Genomic DNA, 10,662 nt, shown 5'->3' with positions numbered 1-10,662 from the left:
AAAATAATCCGTTCTTATATTTAATAATAATAAGTAATGGATAAAATCAAAACATTAAAAAAAATCATAAAGCAGAAAAAAAGGAAAATATCTGATTCTAAAACTACAAACCGAAATTGCACGATGTTTCCCGATTCCATTAATTAGTTATCGTTTGTTAATGTTGTATTTTTGTTAGGAACAAGACTTATATTCGTTCTTTCCAGCTCAGGAAATCCAAAATAATAATTATGATAAAAAGAATTTTTATTATAGCAGAGTTAATAAAAATGTTTTGTTCATAATTTTCGCCTTTTATGGACGTTAATTTATTTGTAATTACAAAAATAGCAATAATTTCAAACGAGCCTTGCAATCTGGGGACGTATGGTAAGTGAAAGTTGAGTGATGTGAGCGCCGCACCAGAATTTTCTTGTTGTGATCTACGACTTTCAACCTGTATGTTACAAAATAATTCATTCAGTGTAATATAATATTTAATTAATATAACTAATAAATCTCAATAATACCGTATCCTTTTAGGTATCTGATTTTATAACCAATTTTGAAAGATGTACTATAACGATATACCGTAACCGCCATTATATTTTTCTACTACGCAAATCACAAAATCCTATAAATTGATTTGATGAGTTTCTTTAAATATGATTGGTCAGGTGAGTAACATGGGGAAAATGTTCACTTGTTTATAACGTGTTTTTTACTTATCCTTAGGCGAGGGACAAAGTGGACTGAGAAAAGGTCCAATAACACGTATTGTTGTGGTAATCCATTGCTAGAACTATTTTATCAATTATATTTTATGATGCTTGTGTGTCAAATGAAAGGATTCAACAACTAAATGTGTTGCACTACTAAATGCGCAATAAAATTAACTCGAAATGCAAGTTTCAAGAACCTAATTTTAAATCCTCGAGTGGGACTCTCTTTTGCTCTAAGTCAGAAGGTGTTGATCGCACATTGTTCGATTTATGACTTATTGGTCTACAGACTTCTATGGGTTGGGAACTACGAAGAAATATGACGTACCTCCAACATGTTCGTAGGGCTTGTCACAAACAATTTACTAGTAATAAAAAATGACTAAACATTATGTAATCGTAATACAGCTTCCCATTGAATTTCTCATAGACCACATAAAAAAAAAAAAATTTCTAGCGTAAATTCAGTTGAGATATACAAAATACTATTCAAACATAGAAAAACATCTTACGTACCTCGTTAATGTATCTCTTGTTTTCATCTTCATTTTCCTCGTAGGTTTTGAGACTATTTTATTAAGTTTTTCTGTCTGAATAGACTTTCGACCAATGGCCATTTCGTTAAATACTGTTACGATCAGTTTACTTCAAAAGACAAAACAAATTTTAAAAAACACAAAGCAAGCCGGATGAAAAGACTTGCAGAATGATTTAATATTACACACAAACACAAAGCGTGAATATATAACATGTGGAGTAAAAGTGATTAGAATAACATAAATTTACTAGAACAATAAAATTCAACTAAAACATTATTTATTGACTCAATTATAAAAACAAAATTTTTTTTTTAACCTTATGTACAACTAAATTTCTTAAATTCATTTATGACAATGACCTATCATTAAAGATATTAAACTGTACTTGTGTATTACCACGTCCCGATCAGTTGTAGGTTATAACCTACTGCCATAATTCGATTTGTATTCATACGAATTTAGGTCCTAACCTTAACTGGAATGGATCCATTAGGGGTTTCTTTATTGCTTAGGGCTGTGTCGGCAGATCCTAAAAGTTTTAGTTTACTTGAAGGTAGCAGCAGACTATTACTAACTGAATCACTATTTAATGTTTTTTAACTTGAAAAAGAAACTGTTAATTATATGAGTATGGTTTATTTATAGACATGAGATGTGGTTTATCTATCCTGTTCCTTTCTCCCCTTCCACACCCCCTTTAACTAATGAAAACCATAAGTGTCAGTGGAGCATTGTTCTTTGAATTTCATCTTCCAGTTCTTTTTTATTTTTTTAAGAGTAAAATCACTCTTTTTTTAATTTTTGAAGCTATAACTTGTTTTTATTTTTTTAAATGAGGTAGTTTTTTAAATAAAAGTTTTTAAATGTACACTAATTATTACATTCCTTCAGGCTATGCCCTTATACAATTCCCTTTTCTTTGCTACTTATTACATCATTCATTAATCAACTTTCTCAACATGATAATTAGGAAAATAATTGCAAATTCAAATTTTATATGCAAATAAGAAAAACTAAACATAGGTATTGATAATATAATTTTGAAGATGGAAATTTAAATTTGATTGTAAATAAATATATCAGACTATTTCACTCTACAGAAAATCTTAAAAATAGTTAACTGGTTCAGTTTATAATAACAATTTTGGAAGTCCCGCTTGGCCTATGCGTAAATGACTTTTATTCTTCCTATTCCGCTTTGAGAAAGTAAAGGTAATTTTTTTCTTCTTTAAGATTTTATTTTAATCTTTGTGGTATGTGATAATGAGTGGACAGTATTCACCTCAATCTGTCGCAAGGAAGCAATAGTATGTAGTTTTTTGTACATATGTTGTTTGTTTAGTTGCCATCACGGCATTAAAACCAATGGCAGTGGCATACCGATCTGTTCTTCTAAGGAAAAGTGAAACTATTAAGAAGAGAGTTGACTACGGCCTTGGAGCACAGGTTTACATTGAGGTTTATAGGAATGTCCGCCATTATAATATAAATTAAAACAGAAAGCAGCCCGTGATTGGTCCCTACTCCTCTATCACGCCCCTAAAGTTTATCAAAATGCTGGACATTTTGGTTTTCCTTTTTCTAGCTACTTACACTTTCCATTATAATACTGGAGGGGAAACATAGTCAAAGGTGAGCTTGCCCCTCCTTCCCATATTTTATAAAGGGGTACAGTGTGTTTCTAACCCCTCAATATTTCAAAGTCATTTACTTAAAAAACAAGTTGAGTAAATAGTACAGGAAATAATACGATCTCATTTAATCGAAAATAATGACTGTACAAGGATAGTCCGGGTACCATCTTAGGATTATTACTTAACTTATTGTGTTGGCTTGGCAGTTCAGGCGATTCTGGCAGTCCCTAGGTTTGGAAATCTCGCTTCGCTCGGGTTTCCCGGCTTCAAGTAACCTTTGCCGCTCTTTAGACTGCACTACCTCCCTGTCGTCCTCAGAGTGCCCGGCCTCGCTCTTCGATGGAATCATCTTCCTTCCTTCCTCTTTCCTATTCGCTACTCAGATTTTAAGAGGCGTAGACCGTTTTGACCTCACATTTAGTTCTCAACATAAAGTATTTCACTCTTTTAGTTTATGTATTGATGTTGATCCTGGTCAACATCAGGCCACGCCTAGCCACCCCATCTGGAGCATTATCTAGTAAGTGCTTTATTGGCCCTTTAATTCCCTTGGCCTCACAGGTGTAAGCCGTCAACTTTGTATCCGCTATTTATCAGCTAGTAAATGACTGTTCAACCGACAATGAATGTTCAAAATATCTATGTACCTACATCTTTAGTGGAAAATTTTTCATTTGTTTTCAAATTAGGAAAGAAGCTTTGAAAAGAACATCTAAATACCTTTAAAAATGGGGATTATATCTTAACATTGAAAAAATAGAATTTGTAATTTTCGCAAAAGAACAACCAATAATATAATAAAAACTTAACCGACTTTAACATATCTTTCTGTAAAGATCATCCAAACCTATCTGTATTTAATTTTATTTCAAAAATCCTTTGGTATTTTTTTCAGTTAATTTTTTACAAAAATGTAAACCATTGCTCATGATTTATTTCAAACAATGAAAACATTCTCCTCGACTATTCTGAACCTAATATTATTTAGTCAGATTTTGCAATTCGTCTGCTCTGAATTTTACCTTATGCATTATTAAATTTTGTGAGATAAAATATTCTAGTTAGATAATTGATTATGTGGTTTCTAGATCGAGGCATTCATATGTTCCGTGTTGGCAGCCACGTGGGTAGCATCCGATCCTCACAAGTCGGAACATTTCATTAAGGAAATGTTGGATGAGTTGGAACTTCTTCATTTCTCGGATGTTATAAACAGACTTACAAAAAGTAAGACTTGTATACATATCAAAATTATTTACTAATTTAAATCAGTTAATATTAGCAGCTCATGCAAATTGAAAAATAAGTTGTAAACAAACAAAAAAACCAAAACAAGTTTATTCTCCACTTCTCAGAAATTACAGCTATTGACAAAACAATTTTGTATTTTCAGATCCGTCACCATACAAAGAACTTGTGCTGACTGTCTGTTGCATTAGGCTGGTTGTCTGCATTCTGCTTATATATGGCGCCTATTATGTGTGTATACTTATTTATTGAACATTAATTTGACTATTTATTTATTGCTTATAACTATTATAAGGATGTCTTATGAAAAGAAAGTAAAAAACAAAATTTACTATCAAATTTACCAAGTTGCTTCGTTGCTTTCTCTTTTTAAATATTTAAATTTGAATGGTATCTATGAATATGCACTTTGTAAAAATATTAGAGATTACATTAATTATATGGGATCATATAGCTACTTAATAAAACTAAGGAACAATATATTAATAAACTCTGACTGTAGGCTTTGACAGAAATGACACTAAACTGCAGTATGCACATGGTGAAGATGAATTAACCTTTTGTCAGGAAATTTTGAGGTCAGATATTTGGTAAACCAAATATAAAGTCGAGGAAATTTAATATAGCATTAGAGCATACAACGGCGTTCGCAGGGGCTTTCGAAGAATTCAAAACAGTGGCAGAGCACGTAGGGCTCTAAACCATTGGATAGAAGTCTGTTAACATGTTAAGATCGAGAAAATTTTCTGGAAGGGATGGATATGTCAAATTAGAAAGCCATGCCCTAAAAGCGTTCGTAATCTTCAAGTATTTATAAACAAAAATACTGAAATGGAGGAGGCACTAAAAGCTAGGATCACCACCGGGAATAAATGTTGCTTTACCAAACGAAAGATATGGAATTATAAAGCCTTGCCTCACAGAAAAAGATAATGGTGCAACAGGAAGCGATTTGGCCTGTTGTCGCCTATGGTTTGAAATCAGAGTGTTATCTAAGGCATCCAATAGAAAGTTACTAATCATGGGAGAAACGGGTTTTGCGCGAGATCTATGTCTCAGTGTGTAAACTGGAGAGTCTTACGAGGACTTGTGGCTGTGTGTGAGAAACCGAATGTGTCAATTGTATAAGGGAGGCAGATCAGATGGCTAGGTTATGTGGCATGTATGTGCAAGGAATGATTACCCAGACGCCTGCTCGAAAGACGACCTGGCGGAAGACCTTGGCGAGGAAGAACATGATTGAGATGGCATGAGGTGAAGATCTTGAAGACGATGACGGGTGCATAAAATCCTGTGCGTTAATACCTAATAGGTTTGAACAATTATAGGATTGAGAGGTTAGTGGATGTGTATAAATGTGTTTTGTTAGTTTTGCATATATCTCGGAACTAATTGGTAACATTATTTTTTTTTACAAAATTAAAGTATATTACGTTTCATTTAAGATTTGTGATACAACTTTTTTTTTTTTCAAACCATTTAGTTGCGAGGATAAGGAGCCAAATAGAACAAGTAATTCCTAACATTTTGAGGTGATATCGAGAAAAGTGGTAAATTAGCCATATTTGTCACTTCTGTATCTCAGGAAGTACATGGTTAGAAAAAAGAAAGTTATAAGACCACTTTTCTAGGAAATTTAATAAAGTTAATTTCGTACAGAACAAACCAAACCTAATATTCAAGATATAAGCAAAAATTTATAAAACACACAGTTTTTACACATTCACTGTATCTTGATCCCGCCGCGAAAACTCGTTGAAGTTTTATGACGACACGTAATGATCTGGTTTTAGTTTTTTTTTTGTAAAAGTTCACTGTTTTTTGTTTTTTTTTAATGTTAGGGTTAGGTGTCTACTTTGGATGGGCTGATGTCAGCCCCCTCCTTATCTCAGAAAATACGTACTACTTAGCTAATTGATATAAGCATTGGGCAGGCTATTAAAAAAACACCATCATAGTAGCAACTGGATTGAGAAATTATAATTGCTGAGTGGCGTAAAATTCGAGTTGCCTGCTTAGTCGAGTCGTGATTTAAATCGACGTCACGCGACCTTATTGCTTTATTGCCAACGACAAATCAATATCCGATACTGACAAGGGCGTCGGATAATGGAGGGAATAACTATTGCCTTCGGATGAGGACTTCAAAAGCCGCTTTCAGGAAGAGGAGTTAAGTGGCTATCAATAATCTGGGCTTCTCTTAGAGCGGCTTATCAGGAGCCAAACAGCGGCAATCTGCTCACACAAAGGGGAATCACTGTCATTGTTTTATCGTTTGTTATTGCTTCATATTGTGTTTTTGTTCCCTTTGGTATATGAAATGTCATTGGCTGATTTCAGATATAGGATGAAAACCTAGAATTAGGAAACATTAAATATATTCCTGTTCAACAAATCGTACTGTATATTGTAATTACTTACATATACAGAGTTTTCAAGACTCGTTTGGCAGTAATTTTAAAATTACAGAATTGGAATATAAGGGTGGAATTTAATTGTGCATAACTTCACCATCTGTTGTGCCCCTCCACATTTTCCCACATGAATTTTAAAAAATCGCTAAAAATGATGTATTAATCGGGTAAAGAATACCCTGTACAAGTAACCATATACTTTGAACATAATTGAAAGTTCCAGAAGACATATGATCAAAGTTCAGATTTCTATGATCAATCTTTTGTCTACTGCTTGTACAGAATCAAAGAAAGTATGTTGTTTTAAAAAAAAAAAAGTTATGACTGCTATATCGAGCATGTAGCAGAATGATCACAACTGTGGTTTTAATTAGAACTCGATGATCACATACTTTTAATTTTATTTTTTATTTAATATTATTCATGAAGTCAACCCATCATTTTACAAATTAACCGCATTAATTTATACTATCTGAAGGGACGAGAGAAAACCATCAGTTACATTTTATCCTTTTTTTTTATTTAATAATATTAGGTAATCTAACTTATCTCTCTATCACTGATGCATATCATTTTTTTTATATATATTTTATCAAAATAATGAATAGTGGTATAGAAGCAAGATCTTTGTATTCCAGTGTGTTAACGTATCACTTTTGCAACCTCCAGTTTTCGGAGGCATCGGATTGATTCAGACCTGAGCAGGTTGAATTTTATTTCGTTGTGGTCCCATGAATGAAAACTGAATCTTCTCACTCTAGTTAGAAGAGGTTGATAACCAGGAGGTTAACTCACCTGTAAGGCAGGAATGACTTGGTAGAAGGTAATAAAAAAAAAAAAAAGTGTAGAAAGACTATTTAATTCTAACATTGGCTAAAATTTGAAAATAAAAATGGAATTTGATAGTTTTCCCCTTGCAATTACAATTATTGATTTAAATCTTCGTTGTTAAAAAAAATAAATAAATAAAGTATGTTGAAGGATTATATGAGGTAAAATGTGATTATGGCTTATTTTAATAATTAATTAACCAATATTATTTACCAGTTATAACGATTTTAAAAAAATTAACCAATGTTTTCTATATATACAAAGTAGGATTATTGCCAGCGGCTAGAACATACACACACGCATACACATATATGTGTGAACAGTAATTTGTAGTCGTATATTTCTTGACCAAAGAAAGTGAAAGCTCTAAATTACATCAAATAATGTAGTTCACATACACATCCTTCAGTAATTTCAATTAGCACAATCTTAGACAGTCAATCAGACGACGTTAAACGTACATTATTTATTTAAGAGTACATTCAAAGATTCGAATTACACAGTTTCAAAGAAACAGTTAATATTAATATAATAACATAAAATTGGAATTATTATCCTCTAAATGAAGATTATATGATATTTTATGCCACAGATGAAGCATCTCTTCTTGTTGCCATTCTTGATAGTGGAGGCCATAAGACTAGGTTTCCTGGTATTTCTGCACATCAGTGCCATGCAAATCGTCAAGCAGAACAATCAGGATTTGGGTTTGCTGATCGGAGCAACGCTTGCAGGCTTCTTCATATTGTGTAAGAAATGCAAAAATCAAATGATGTTAAAAACAAATACAGGCTATACCATATTATAATACCTATATCTTAACGGCATACCTTAAACGGACCACTAGGCCCACTTGCCGGACTTGTTCCCCCCACCAAATACCAGTACCAGTAACTGTATCCCTTAAAAGGACCACTAAGCCCACTTGCCGGACTTGTTCCTCCCACCAAATACCAGTACCAGTAACTGTATACCTTAAAAGGACCACTAAGCCCACTTGCCGGACTTGTTTCTCCCACCAAATACCAGTACCAGTAACTGTATACCTTAAAAGGACCACTAGGCCCACTTGCCGGACTTGTTCCCCCCTCCAAATACCAGTACCAGTAACTGTATACCTTTAAAGGACCCCTAGGCCCACTTGCCGGACTTGTTCCCCCCACCAAATACCAGTACCAGTAACTGTATACCTTAAAAGGACCACGAGGCCCACTTGCCGGACTTGTTCCCCCCACCAAATACCAGTACCAGTAACTGTATACCTTACACCTTATACCGTAACTAAATACACTAATAACTAAACCTTAAGCTGACCCATACAACCGTCACAAAGTATGTTATTTTGTCAATTTAGCGGCCCAAAAATATTTCTATTGTTTAAGTGTTGGATTTTCTTTTCCTATTGATCTATTGGACATAGACATGGTTTACATATAATGCACAATGTATAATCATACGCAGTCGTTACAAAATTTGATTTTTTAAATTTAAAATTCCCATTTTTTATTCCGTAAACGGATTCTACGTTAGATTCCATAAAGAATTGACGTTTTGTTTGAACGAATTAAAAATGTATCTGGCATGTAAAAAAAAGGGGAAAATAAATTATTGGGCATTTTCTCTAATACATTACCCTGGCTTTTCTTTTTTTTTTTTTAATGTGGTGATATTAATTTCAAAGAAAACACTCAATTTCAAAATAGTCAATGTTGAAATAGCAAAAAAATTCTCTATAATCTAATATATTTATTATGTTCTTATAAATGCCTTTTATACACTTTTTTTATTGAACACAAATTTTATTGAACCAAGAGTGAATTGAATTCGGTCGGCAATAATGCTCTCCCTCTTCCTCTATTTTTAGTTTTTTCATTAGCATTAATTGATAAGACACATGCATCTTTTATGTAGTTAAAAACTTATATTTTTACTACTAGGTTTTTATTCAGCAGGTAATTATGCTACGATAATAAATGATCTGTATTCAGGTGAAAATTATAACCATCCAGACTCATTCTTTGGAGTTAATTGAATTTGTTTCAGTACTGCTGATTTACACCTGGGTCTGCGTCTATTCGCTCTACCAAGTCCTGTGGAGGCTGCGGCCAAGAGATCAACACAAAAACTTTAATAGGCAGCCACTTTGCACTCCGGAGTTCCCGCCTAAGCTGTATCCAGCCTACCCAAGGAATAGCTACCGGAGTACCATACCTCCCATCTACTAATAGTACAAGAGCCCAAGAGAAGAAAAAAGGCAGTTATCTCACCCCAATTTTTGATTACTTTAATGAAAACTATGTATGATTACTAGTCAAAACTGATGAGTCTGCCAAGTATAGGTAGAGGGAATAAAAAATGGCAGCTGTTTCAAAGCGATAAAAAAACAACTAATTTTTCATTCTGAGCTCCATATCTCAAAAAGTAGGAACAACACAAGAAAACCTAAGAGAATGTCATTTAAAGAAAAGCAAATTTGTTAAAATATGAGCCCTAATAGAGTTATTTACGTTAAGTAGTTTTCGAGATATAGTTTTTTAAAAAGCAACATTTCATACAAATGTTGTATGGGATGTACTGAAAGATCTGTAGTTTATTTTGACAAACCTATATCATAAAAACCATTTGACGTACAGATGTCTATTAGCACTCAAATTAAAGCTAGTTTAATGAGCTATAAAGTATTTTATGATGTTTATCTTCGTAGGAGTAATAGTTTACATGGACTTTGCTAAAATAAATTGATTTATAGTTGTTCGGACAAATTTTCATTTGCCAAATTTATATTCATATGTGAATATCATAAAAACTACTACCCCTACGAAGATAAGTGTCATAAACTACTTTATAGTATGTTCAATTTCCTTTATTTTGAGTGTTGGCAGACATATGTACGTATTATGAATCTAGAGATATATTTTTTCAAAAATCCAACATTTTATACGAACAACTATAAATTAACATTTTGTGAGTTTATTTTGTCAAATATCATAAAAACTACTACTCCTACAAAGATAAACATTATTAACTATTTTGTAGTAAATTTAACTAGCTTTAATTTGAGCGCTGGCAGACATCTGTACGTCCAGTGGTTTCTGAAATAGAGTTTTTCATAAAACTATATTATATGTCACTATATCAATATTATTGTCCGAACAACTATAAATTAACATTTTGTGAGTTTATTTTGTCAAATATCATAAAAACTACTACTCCTACAAAGATAAACATTATTAAATATTTTGTAGTAAATTTAACTAGCTTTAGTTTGAGCGCTGGGAAACATTTGTACATCCAA

General features: G+C 32.8%; 2 protein-coding genes across 2 annotated transcripts in view; one reads left to right on the top strand and one right to left on the bottom strand.

Moving 5' to 3' along the window:
• Nucleotides 1–1,425, bottom strand: part of Moca-cyp (nuclear cyclophilin protein Moca-cyp) — a gene marked incomplete at its 3' end in the record, with an annotated part of 26,201 nt that extends 24,776 nt beyond the window's left edge. Inside the window, 1 exon segment of the mRNA XM_067046825.1 lies at nt 1,218–1,425. Coding sequence (XP_066902926.1) covers nt 1,218–1,318 — 101 coding nt within the window.
• LOC106682298 (uncharacterized) overlaps nt 1–10,397 on the top strand; it is a 12,556-nt gene extending 2,159 nt beyond the window's left edge. The window contains exons 2-5 of the mRNA XM_014423072.2: nt 3,963–4,101; nt 4,268–4,353; nt 7,960–8,116; nt 9,411–10,397. Coding sequence (XP_014278558.2) covers nt 3,963–4,101; nt 4,268–4,353; nt 7,960–8,116; nt 9,411–9,592 — 564 coding nt within the window. The 3' untranslated portion in view covers nt 9,593–10,397. The remainder of the gene's footprint in view (nt 1–3,962; nt 4,102–4,267; nt 4,354–7,959; nt 8,117–9,410) is intronic.
• The last annotated feature ends 265 nt before the right edge of the window (nt 10,398–10,662 follow it).

Source organism: Halyomorpha halys, unplaced genomic scaffold, assembly GCF_000696795.3.
Source record: "Halyomorpha halys isolate HHAL.00 unplaced genomic scaffold, Hhal_1.1 Scaffold401.1, whole genome shotgun sequence".
NCBI lineage: Eukaryota > Metazoa > Arthropoda > Insecta > Hemiptera > Pentatomidae > Halyomorpha > Halyomorpha halys.
This window is presented reverse-complemented; position numbering and strand designations above follow the sequence as displayed.